The sequence below is a fragment of the Rutilus rutilus genome (genome assembly GCF_951802725.1).
Source record: "Rutilus rutilus genome assembly, chromosome: 1".
Taxonomy (NCBI): domain Eukaryota; kingdom Metazoa; phylum Chordata; class Actinopteri; order Cypriniformes; family Leuciscidae; genus Rutilus; species Rutilus rutilus.
The window spans coordinates 28,627,002-28,640,358 of NC_140209.1; the positions used below are offsets into that span (position 1 = coordinate 28,627,002).

Sequence of the window (13,357 nt, forward strand, 5' to 3'; positions counted from 1 at the left end):
TGACTTTTTAATAGCATAGTTATGTATGATTTACCAAAGCATTATTTTTCTTATGTGGCAGAAATGGGCTTCCATGTACTGTAACTTAAATAAAAATAAAAAAGGGGAAAAAAGGAAGGCGGTGTAAGTGATTCCTAGAGAAATCAGCACATGGATATTTACTAAATGCCTAAATATATGTCCAGTTTCCTGAAAAAGCACCTCTGATTGATAACCTATCACCACTGTGCTGTAAAATGTTCTCTGCCTCAGATGTGTCTTGCCATCTGGGATTTAAGCTCAGCGTGTGATTTTTATTACCATAGCTACCTGTAGTTAGATGTAATTTGTGCACTTTTACGCAAGTCACTTTGATAAGAGTCTGAATGGACCACTGATGTAACTGTGCTTTCAGAGTCTCGCATCCAAAGATGCAAAGACATCATGGGGTTCAAATTGTGAGGAACATGCTCTTAAAGCCTGCCGACCACGGTACTGAAAACCATTCGAATAACTGAAAATTACATTCCTTATGCAACTGAAATGAATGCAATTGCCCTATTTATGATCTTAACTGACATCAAAGCTTTGTAAATAACAAAAAACAAAGCATTTCTCTTTTACTGTAGAGTAAACTTCATATTTGCTATATGTGAAACTGGAATGCAGACATACACACCCTTGTCATTTCATTACACCAGTAAAATATGCCCTTAAAGTTCTCAGACAATGGAGTTTTTCACTGGTTTTGCACACCGGGCCATTCACCCTGGCAGTAAAGATTTACTGAGGCATTCACCCTTTCAAAAACGACAAATCACTGAAGAACATAAAACGGAACCCTGCAAGAACTCTAAAGACTCCATCATAATGCCATAAGTATAATAACTCTGAGGAACTTCATAAATAAATATTAAAGTCACTTTATAGTGCACAATTCAATATTTTAGGGCCAAAAGATAGAAAAAAGAAGGTTCTTTAGTAGCTAACATTCTTAGTGCACATTATCCAGAATAACACATTTCTGGTGTAGCTTAATGCATTATTTATGCACATGATAGTGTGCATAGTAGTGTGTTTTCAGAGGCGTAGGGATCATAAACAGACAATAAAACTTTACACTGCTACGTTTTCGTGCAAGACAGTTTTATGAGCGGCCACAGCTGTGAGTGATCCTGACGCGTTAATATACTCCAATCTAATCAATAAATCCAGCATTAGGAACTCGTATAGCGGGCAGATACATACATGACTGAAGGATATAGCCTAGTGTAGGTCAAAAAAACAAAAAGCATGTGCCCGTGACGTGTGAAGTCCTTTGCTCGGGTCCTGTTGCGCGCGGGTGACAAGCCAAACCCATCACAGCGCGCGCGCATGGAGAGAGCAGCACCTCTCCACCTGAACCCAGCTGGACAACTCAACCTTCACACGGAGGAAAACACGACACGCATAGTTTTACATTTATTTGGAATTTGGGAACCGATAGCTGCTTAAATAGTTTGCCGTATGTCAGTGTTTTAGCCATAGTTTTCTCCTGAAAAACAATGCGGATTATGTGTGCGCTCGCCTTATAGTGCGCTCGTTTAAACTGAAATCGGGGATGAAGGTGATGTGCTGGCTCTTGATGTTGGATCTTACACTAAGAGACATTCAGTCATCAAATCTTTATTGATCACTGAAACTGGGAAGAGTCAAATAGTGGAAGCGCGCCTGAAACCCAGAGGACGATGCGTTGCGTTTGAGGTAAGATTGTACACACACTTGAAAATATTTTACCTGTTGCTGATTACTATTTAACAAGAAAAACCGTTTAATCGACTTCAACCCATCAAAATGGTATATTTTTTCCCCCCTGGGAAAAACCTGGGGAACTTTTGCAACAGAAACATGTAAGCGTTTTTTATTAATATGAACATTATATTGCAAAGAACTGGCAGTTAAATCTGCATTTTGTTAGTTTAAATATTATAAACATTCAGTTTGCCCATGAAGACTGCCATTTGTACAGTGACTTTAGTTGGATTTCCAAATATATTCTTTTATAATTAACTATTGTAGGCTATTAGATTTATATTTATATAATTCCTTACGGAGTTTCTGTACGTAACGCAACGGAATTATTATTTGGTAAAACAAATAGCAGCTAAATAAAGCCAGCTACTATAGATTTTTAAAACATATAGGCTATTATGTGATAAAAAATGTATTTAGATGATGTAAAACTATAATAAAACGACGATACTCGATATTAGGGTAGAGTGGGGGAAAACGCCCCCCTGGGGTAAAACGCCCCCCATCTGTTTTTCCCCAAATAACCAATAAAAGTAGTCAAGATACATTTTTACTGTTGCTATGCACTACGTTGATAACGGGGATATACAAATCTCTATGGAGAAGCTGACACCAGCGACACATTTGAAGAGAAGAGGATTACATGGTAAATGCTATAATTTTCAGATATTAGTAAATAAGTGTTTAAGAGAATATTGTTCTGCAGGATATCGCAGTGATGTATGATAGATGAATAGTGAAGTCTGTAGTTTGAGATCATATATTATTTATAAGGAATATAATTATATTTTAAAAATTAAACATTTTTTTAAAAACTCATAGCTTGTGGGGTAAAACGCCCCCTACGCTGAGGGGTAAAACGCCCCCCCTGGGGGCATAGTTTCTCTATCATAATTACTATAATAAAATATTTCTGTCTATCAAATCCTTTGTTTTACACTTAATGCAGTATAACTAGGTGGTAAAATCAAAATATTTGAACAAAACATGAAAAAATTACCTCAAGTGAGCATTAACTAGCTAGCTTGCTAGCACAGTTAGCTCACTGATGGAAGGTAGTTAATTTTGCCTATTTTGAACATTGCTGAAATAAATATTAATATATATACATGTTGATACATTACTTGCCTTTTACCTTTAGAGATTAAAAACTATTGTCTGTTAATTTTGCTGTTGATCTATGAAGCAAACTGGTTGGTAAGAAAGGGGGCATTTTACCCCACCTTGGGGGGCGTTTTACCCAACCGCTGGGGCAAAACGCCCCCTTTGTACAAAAATATTTTCAGTGAAAATACTAATTAATTATGAAGGCTGCGCAATTTTAATATTTGGTGAATAACTCCTGCCATAGTCACTCAAAACCGGGATGGCAATTCTAGTCACATTTATGTTTTGTTTCACTGTAATGTCACATTTTCCTTAAGGGGGGCGTTTTCCCCCACTCTACCCTACTCGGTACGTTTTTGTCGACGTACCGCCCGAATACGATCGCAAACGCGCGGGAGCGGCGTACTGTTGCTATGGTTACTCCATCAGGGCACGCGATTCACTGCCAAATTAAAATCAGCACCAGGTAACTTTTGTAGTTAACAAAACGTTTGAAACTGTATAAAATAATTTGACCTTTTAACAATGTGAAATTCAGACCACCACCAAATAGATTCTGCTCACTGATGCAATTCATATTCTGAGCAAAAGAGAACAAGGGCTTGTGATCAAATAAACAGTCTGTACACGGTTGCAACACTTTTTGCAATTCCTTGATTTTCTCAGAAACTGAATTGGAAAGCCAAAATTTTAATACAATATACCCACATCTGTCAGCTACCCACCCATTCAACATGTTCAGATATGATAATATATGTGCAATTTATTCTTGAATAGACAGAGACAAATGTTGCCACTGACCCAATAACAGGGAACATTTGCAACAGTCCACAGGGGCAGTTGCAACATTCATTAAAATGTAATAAAGCCATCCTTTAACATCTAAGAAAACACTGAACAAAATGACATGACTTTACAAACAGACACGACAAACAGTTTAGACAGTATGACACCAAATCTGATCATAAAAAAAAATGGATTGGATAAGAAGGATTGGTCACATGACTGCTTTCTTCCAGAAAGAGGGGCTAACTGAGCAAATGTAATATGAGTATCATCTCTCTAGCTCTTTCCTGATTGGAGAAATAAGACATGTTGCAACCGTTCCCACTCTCCCCTATATTACGGTTGTCATTTAAGGAATGGAGATAGATGGAAAATAAGTAGATGTGTCTGCACATCAACATGGCCTTTTGTCACTTGCTTATAATGAGAGCGTGTGGCATAGAAGGCCAGTTAAATATTCACCGGTGCGGTGGAAAGGCAGACAGTTCATATGAATAGTCTCTGCTGGACTGTTTGTACTCATAACAGTGACATCGTTACCCTTTGTTTCGATTTATGGTTCAGTGCATTTCTGAGGCAGTGCTTTATTTGTGCAACACAATGTGTCGCTGCTCACTTTGCACGCCTCATATCCAGCGCGAGTGCCACTTAAAGTCAAGGTCATGCAGTGCACTCGGGACAGTTTCCCGGACAGAGATTAAGCCTGGTTTTAGACTTAAATGGCCAGATTAACAAAAATATACTTTCTCTGTCATGGTTTTAAAGTCCTAGACTTTAAATAGTCCTAGACTTAGTACTAGACTTAGTACTAGAAACAGTCCTAGACTTAGTCTAGTCTAGAGTTTAATAAGCTGATTTGCTGGAGGAAGACTAGAGCTACTCCAGAACTAAATTGAGGCTTAAATAAACCTATCACGAGGCAGGTTTAAAATCAGTTTAATGTTCTGATTAATGAAGACAAGTGGATTACATGGATGAACTATGTCAGTGAATTATCAATACATATATATACACAGACACACACACACGTTGTGTTTTCATGTGTTATCAGGACTTTCCATCACTACCCATCTACCCATCACAGAAAACTTTCTGCATTTTTACAGTTTCACAAATCATCATTTAGTCTGATTTATAAGCGGTTTTCCTCATGGGGACCAAAAAATGTTTCCCACAAGGATTTCAGATATATTACCATCTTTGTGGGAACATTTTTTCACCATTATGTATGATTTACAAGGCCACACACACGCGCACTTTACAATTTTAAGCGTTTTTTTGGTTCATTCCATGTTTCATAGGCAACCTCAGTCATGCTAATTCAGATTAGCACAGTTGGTTTTAAATTAATCTTGTTATTTTAGGTCAGGACTCCATAGTCCAAGTGCAAGTAATCTGTACTTCATCTGTGTTTCAGAAAGCCATTTTTTGAGGGTATGTTTACACGAGAATTATGTACTAAAAACGTAAAGGTTTTTCCTAAAGACGACAACATTGTAAAAACAGTCCCGTTAACACGGATCCGCAAGAACGACTAAAAACGCTCTATTCTGCTGCCAGGCCAGTAGTTGGCGATGTCGCTTTGTTAAGAAACACTACATGCCTATATACTGAACAAATGCCTTAACTATTTTCACAAATTTACATTTTTATAGTTTACATGGAGAGGATGACAGTATTGTTTTCAAAACCTTGCCATTTGTAACCTGTTTTCAAAAGTTTGCGTTTTAAGGCCCCAAACGCCATTTTCATGCAAATGAATGGCCAAAACGTGTAAAAAGTTTTCAGTTTTTAGTTAAAACAGTGCTGCATAAACGGCCCCTAAAACATCATTAACTATTCTAGATTAAGACGTAGGTCTGTCTCAATTTAAATCCTGTCTGGGAAACCGCCCATCAGAGTTTTGCTTGACCGTTTCAACAATAATTACAAGGCAATGCAGTATGAATATGCATGTTTCTTTAACAATGCGATACAAATTAATAAAAAAAAAAAACAAAAATAAAAACAGGGAGAAATAAGGCAAAAAAGAGCCTTTGCCAATTTTTTTAATAATGGGAATAAAAGGTTCTTGTCCAAAGTCCTTGCAACATCAACTACATGCTGTAGCCTATGTGTGTTGTTTTGTATGGGGAACAAAGGGTTTCAGCATTTATTTTCTAATAAGGCATTTCAAAATTTCCAGTGGTTCACGTTTAAAAATAAAGGTTCCAATTAGATCCAAATAGAAGAACCTTTAAAATCCACAAAGAGCTGTTTATTCTCTAGAGCTTTCAAAAACCATTGATGCACTCAATCATATACTGATCTTAAGAACCTATATCAATAAACTTAAAAACAAACAAAAAAAAAAACATTGAGGAACCTTTTAAGAGTGAAAGAGCTTGTGAGACTACATCCTTAGTATGTGCATAACAGTATAGGATACAAGTTAAATTTCACATTTTTAATGTTGTGCTGTGCATTTGAAATAATAACTCACTATTTTGCCACTCTCATTTTCTTGTTTTTAGCCCTTCAGTGACTCAGGAATCAGACGTTCCTTGCCAAATCTAAATATGGCAACCCTGGGGCCCATGTGCAACACGTCAATCTTGAACGACGCAAACCAGTCCAATGAAATAACCAATATTTCCCATCACTTCAATGAAAGCTTGCTGGCCGATGAAGACAGCACGAAGGTCCTGGCCGTAATATACCTCGTTGTGTTTGTCGTGGGTTTGACAGGAAACTCTCTGGCCATTTTCGTGGTCCTGCGCTACACCAAAATGAAGACGGTCACTAATATGTACATCTTAAACCTGGCAGTGGCCGACGAGCTGTACATTCTGGGACTACCATTTCTCACCACCCACAACGTGCTCAACTACTGGCCATTTGGAAACTTCCTCTGTCGTATTCTGATGTGGGCGGACTCCATCAGTCAATTCACTAGCACATTCTGTCTGACAGTAATGAGCATTGATCGCTATATGGCTGTGGTACATCCTATCCGCAGCGCAAGGTGGAGGCGACCCAGTGTTGCCAAGGTGATAAATAGCATGGTATGGGCACTGTCCTGTCTGCTGACACTGCCAGTCATCATTTACTGTGACGTTCAGCCGGAGCGCAACACCTGCAACCTGAGCTGGCCTGAACCACATGATGTGTGGTCGACTGCCTTCATCCTCTACACCGCCATACTAGGTTTCTTCTGTCCGCTGATGATCATCTGCCTGTGTTACCTGCTCATCGTGATCAAGGTGAAATCGGCCGGGGCACGGGCCGGACTCTCCAAACGCCGCAGGTCTGAGAATAAAGTGACGAGAATGGTGGTGATCATCGTGGTGGTGTTTGTAATCTGCTGGCTGCCGTTTTTCATGCTCAACATCATCAACTTAATCAGCACGCTCCAGGAGAACGGCGTCGTCACCGGCGTGTACTTTCTCACCGTCATCCTGACCTACGTCAACAGCTGCGCCAATCCACTGCTTTACGGGTTTCTGTCGGACAACTTCAAGAGGAGCTTCCAGAAAGTGCTGTGCATCCACAGGGTCAATGGGGTCAGCGACGGACTCCCTAGTCGTGCTCGCCTCAGCAGGAACAATCATAATGAGCCCTTCATCCCTCAAAGGAGCTTCGAACATGTCCAGAGCTATCAAGTAAGCTCTTTTCATTCCGTATATTATCATTTTTGTGTTTCCAAAACACCCAAGCCCTGTTTACACCTGGTATTAAGATGCGTTTTGGTTGATCGGATCACAAGTAGATGGGGGAGACACATTCCCGTTTACACCTGGTGTTTTAGCCTGTCTCTTTTGTCCACTTTCAACCACTTTTTTCCTGATTTCTTTGAGAATAGGGTTTATGAGAAGGTACATTTAGAGGGTACAGCAGCTTTTGTTTCTGCTCTGAAAGCCATAAGACCAGCTGAATGCACTGAGTGTGTGTTAGAAATCAGGAATGGTGAGAGAACATTGTGATTGGTACGTCTTCAAACCAAACTTGGATCTTCAGCTGATAAAGTTTAAATCCCGTCTGTCTAGCGCGCTTCCCGTAATGTCCACGCGTTAAGTCAGTAGGCAAAGAGTAGGCCGTCTTTTGTGGCTGTTCGAACACATTTGACCACGAGCGTTTACACTACGAAATCAATCCAGTCAAATGCGTTTAGAAACAACGTCTGTAAGTGGTCGAAAGTGGACAAGCTCAAAGGTTTTAGACCCCGTTTACACCTATATTTATCCGATCAATGAAAACGCTTCTTAATACCATAGAAACACCTTCCTAGCGCACATAACATTGTTTAAAACAATGCATAGACTTTCATGTATTATGAAGACCAAGGTCAATGTTGTTATTGTGAACTAAATTGATTACATCTGACAGTAGATAGTAGAGAAAAGTATAATCTAACATATAAATGTTTCATATATTTATTCAGATCTTGTGGATTATATCGTCATTTAAGAATTTGATGCAGATTTCCATTTTTGTTTGGAATGATTTTGTAATGTTTTCTGAAAAAACTATGGAGGGATTATTGGGTCAGATTGAAAACTAAAAGTCTAAAACTAAAAGTCTTAAACAAAAACTAAAAGTCTAAATTTGAAACAAAGTCTAAGTCGAAAACTAAAAGTCTAAATTTGAAACTAAAAGTCTAAGTCGAAAACTAAAAGTCTAAGTCGAAAACTAAAAGTCTAAGTCGAAAATGAATTTGGTATTTAGGATTGGGCATTTGGTATTTAGGATTGGGCATTTGGTCATTTCGGATTTAGGATTGGGCATTTAGGGATTTAGGATTGGGAATTTGGTATTTAGGATTGGGCATTTAATCATTTAGCCATTTAGGATTTAGGATTGGGGATTTGGGGATTTAGGATTGGGCATTTGAGGATTGAGGAGTGTATGCAAATAAGGAGGCGGGGCCCAAATACTGGAGGTTGGGTTTGAAATGGCTGGTGCGCAGAGGCACCTTATGGACAGCAGAGGGAGCTCCCAGTGCTAAGGAGCACACTGTAATGAAACCAAACAGAGCGAATGAGCAGGGCTGGAGCGAGTACTGTACTTTATAATGTGATAACTTCAACTTAATGACAGCGTTGTAACATTTATGTGGCCTCACACACAGTCACCAGTGAAAGGAGTGCTATCGGTCTGACAACGAGAATAACTATTATTATTATTATTATTATTAATAGTGAGTGCCCGCGCGCGTGCGCGCGCTCTCTCTCTCTGCTCGTTCTTATATATGCCCTGTCAAGCGCGCCCTTGTTAAACTGACATGCAAATGATAAACTTTCACTCTATGATGGTTAAACTGTGCAATTAATCCGATAATGATAGGAACCACCTGTTTAAGCATAAGTTGTAATAGACAGCACACAGGTAACGTTATAGTAATAAAGAAGCTGCTTGTCTCTTGCCACGGCTTTCACAATATCACTGTGTACTGTTACAAAAGATCTGCGTGTGCGGGCACTCACTATCAACAACCGTTGTCTTGTCATTGTCAACAAGCGTCAACAAGCTTCCCCGTACTTTTTGACAAGCGTCCTTGACAGGGCGGCCAGAGCTTCTTTGCAGCTCAAGTCAGCGGGGCGTTGTGAACGTACAGTTCCTAACCTTGTTTTTTTCTGATGCGTTGCGTTAAAATATATATATTTTTTACTTGGCTTGGTTGAATTCCAATGTAGAATGCGGTGTGTTATTTCTTGATAACAGACCTCTGCGAAGTATAACACACTGTGTTATAAAACCAGAGCGTTATAAAAATTATAAAAACAGAGCGTTGATATGGACACGGAATGGACTATTTTCTTTAGCGGAAGCAATACAATCGTTTTTAAATCAATAAACTCCTTTTTAAATCAATACTTTGTGTCAAATTATTTATTTATTTTGTAGGTAGTAAATATATACTATATATTTATATATAGTATATATCAATACTATATTATATGCTTCGCGTCGGCTGTCCCGTTCAGCCTGTCGGGGTTGTTATTCGCTATACCAACCGCCTTGCTATACATTATCCCTTACATAAAGTACAGTCCTCGCTCCAGCCCTGCTCACTCGCTCTGTTTGGTTTCATTACAGTGCTCCTTAGCAGTGGGAGCTCCCTCTGCTGTCCATAAGGTGCCTCTGCGCACCAGCCATTTCAAACCCAGCCTCCAGTATTAGGCCCCACCTCCTTATTTGCATACACTCCTCAATCCTCAAATGCCCAATCCTAAATCCCCAATCCCCAATCCTAAATGGCTAAATGATTAAATGCCCAATCCTAAATACCAAATTCCCAATCCTAAATCCCTAAATGCCCAATCCTAAATGGCTAAATGACCAAATGCCCAATCCTAAATACAAAATGCCCTATCCTAAATACCAAATGCCCAATCCTAAATACCAAATGCCCAATCCTAAATACCGAATTCATTTTCGATTTAGACTTAGTTTTCGACTTAGACTTTTAGTTTCAAATTTAGACTTTTAGTTTTCGTTTAAGACTTTTAGTTTTAGACTTTTAGTTTTCAATCTGACCCAATAATCCCTCCATAAAAAACAGCATACAATCTGTAACGAAGTTTGTTATTAAGGGAAGGAGGCGGGAACCGGCAAACGTTCAACTCACGAACAATGAAAAGAAAGAAAAGCGGCAGCCTCTCACTTTATTCCCATGGCTCTCGGCCTTGTACTGCTTGCTACACAATCGTTGCAATTATTCAGTTTCTCTAAGGCCTTCATTTTATCGCTCATAAGTGATAGCACTGTGAGTAAAGAGGGAAGGATGCTCATTGATTACGGTCATAAACGTCAGGCTTATCAGAGCAAACAGCAGAGAACATCACAAGTAGAACATCACTAAATCTTCTCGAATCACACAGGTCTGAACCATCAAACCTTCAGTCATCAGAATATGAAACACTATCCCCAAAGAAGTGATTCAGAACCATAAACACAAAACAACCAGGTACATGTTTTTCTCATGCAGCACCAACATTCCAAACAATCTAATTAGAATCCATTTAGAATTTTGTGAAACGTGGAAGCTTGAACCTTTGTATGTTGGTGTTTGTTGGGGCCTTAATAAACAATAAATCTGTTAAATGGTCACTATTGCACTTTGGACCCTACAACTCACCTGGTTGTTCTGTAAGTAAATCCCCGTTAAAAGTAGATCTTAAGGAAAACATTCTCAGATTACATCTGAACTGCTCTTGAAGAATACAATTCTTAGAATAGCTGCTACAAAGCAAAACGTTTTATTCTTTCCATTGTTCTTGCTTTCTGAAATTAAACACCTACCTTTTCCTTTTCAGTCCATTGGTTTGGAGGCCGACCCCTGTGCCAAAACAGAAATCCAGCAACCTGGACCACAAGTGATCAGCCAGTCCATATAAAAGTTCTGTGGCAGGAAAGTTGGATGAATTTTACACACATAAATGCTTTTTGTTCTGTTCAAGTATGTCGTCTAAGTGAAGTCATTCCTGCATACAAACAATACTGCATATTATGGCTGTTTATAAAATTGTTGTCTATGCCTAGATCAAACACTCTCGGGTGCACAAAGACAATGTATTTCCATATAAATATAATTCTTCTGTGAGAAGAAATCAGTGATGTTATATGTGACTGTAAAAATCAGTGATGTTATATGTGACTGTAAATATGTATTATAAATGGCAAATGGCTCATAATTTTGTTCAGCATGACTGAATGAAACTGGGAAACTGTTCATCCACGACCTTTGGACCAATTTGGACGTTTAAGAGAGGAAGTGCCTTCTGCTGTTACATTTTGATGGATCATTGATCATTTGGTGGCGGTTCTGAAAATATTCACCCTCAAAAAAGTTATCTTGGTGGATTTTCCCCTTAAAGTAGAGTGATACACAGCCTAGACTTACATTTCATATGAATTTGGTGGAAATGCCATAGCTTATTTATTCAAGTCTTTACACAAACCTATTTATGATGGATGTAGAAGTTCCCTAGTTGGAGAAGAAATGCCCCAAATGTCCTCAGAGCAGTAGGAAGCTGCACATACAGAAATTGAAATGTTTTTCTTTAACCTGGGTGGAAAAAGTATACCTGTTTTATGTTACCTTAGTGTTGACTTTGTTTGTCTCATTGCTAATAAACCTGAGCTACAGAATTACAATCCGTTTCTTTCAAATGATAACATGGGCATCTTATAATATTATCTCATAACTTGTGTTGTAAACAATATGGCAAAACGGTAGGAGGGGCTTATTTGTAAAATCCTGTCAATCACAATGCATACGGGTACAAACAGTTGCTTACCTTCAAAAATAAGAAGGATAAAAAAAATAAAATAAAAATGCAGACAGGTTTTAATTTATTTCTGACTCACCTCAATATAATTTGATTCCATTTTTGTTTCCAGAGCCAAAATATCAGCTGACTTTTCCGTACTTTATTGGCTTTAGATTTACAGAGACCATACACATTAATAGACACTTCTGTGAATGGTCAGTTTAGACAATTTTCAACTATATCCCCCGGGCTAGTACAAGGACAAAAAACAGACATGCAGAGGTTAGAATACTTAAAACAAGAAGCATACAGACACAATGTTACATGGATGAGACAGTTAACATTCACCGAATAAAAATGGTATGACAGAAACTTTTCACCTCTGAAATTGCTAGCAAATTTCACAAACAATTACAAAGAAATGGCAAGTAACATTGAATTAAACATGAAATTCGGATGTAGAAAAACTAAAATGTAAACGTACTCTGATAGTGTTTGTTTTATTTACAACTTCGAAATAAATATATATATATAAAATGTGTGCACTTCATTTTTCAAATACATTGTCAAACAATTGTTCCAAACAACACTGGACCCGATTGACTAAAAAAAAAAGAAAAAAAGAAAAAAAAAAAGGTTTTCAAAAATATCTTCATTTATGTTCCACAGAAGAAAGTCATAATGACATGAGGGTCGACAGAGACAGAATTTTCATTTTAGTTTGAACTGACCCTTAAACATGGTTATGCATAACTCGGATACTTTCTCCAACTAAAGAAACTGTTGCAAGATTAGATCTGGTTGTACATTACATCCCTATCCAGTAAGCAGAAATATTCATTGTGCGTCACTAAAATGCACACAGACCAGATTCCTTTCACTGCTTTTCTGAAATACTATGCTCAAGTGGTTCATAATAATAAAAAACAACCCGTAAGAGGGTTCAAGACATTTCTATTAAATGGTCACTGTTGCACTTTGGACTCTATAAGACTACCGAAGGCATGCAATGCTCTGCCCTTTCTGGCACGCAGGAGAATTCCTGCAAATCTACAGATCGTACCGTCTTTACAAGTCCATAGTCTTTCAATTCTTTTTACTTCTCTTAAAATGTTTCATTACGCTCAAAGTTACTGTTTATTGTTGACATATCATCAACAGGCTCTGGCCGTTAGTGTTTCTGGTCATGCATTCTAGTGTTTGTTTTGAGTCACTCATTTGCAGGAGCTACTAGCTTTAGTGGACTTGTTAATGTGAAAGACCTGTTTACCAACCTCAGCCTTGACAAACCAGTTTGTAAGTTTCAACACTGTAATTCCACTCTCCATCTCTTTGTCAACATGCCCCCTTTTTCTCTCAATTTTGTCTCTACCTCCATCATCATGTTGTTTACTGACAATCCCTCTCTCAGGGTGCAAGAGTTTTCTAGTGTCACTTGGCCT

At 38.3% G+C, this 13,357-nt stretch overlaps 1 protein-coding gene across 1 annotated transcript; it reads left to right on the top strand.

The window, feature by feature from the left end:
- Positions 1-1,340: 1,340 nt before the first annotated feature.
- On the top strand, positions 1,341-11,946 carry sstr5 (somatostatin receptor 5). The gene is made up of 3 exons (XM_084388235.1): positions 1,341-1,722; positions 6,177-7,304; positions 10,959-11,946. The coding sequence occupies exons 2-3, from the start codon at positions 6,222-6,224 to the stop codon at positions 11,037-11,039; spliced, it is 1,164 nt and encodes a 387-aa protein (XP_084244361.1). The 5' UTR covers positions 1,341-1,722; positions 6,177-6,221; the 3' UTR covers positions 11,040-11,946.
- The last annotated feature ends 1,411 nt before the right edge of the window (positions 11,947-13,357 follow it).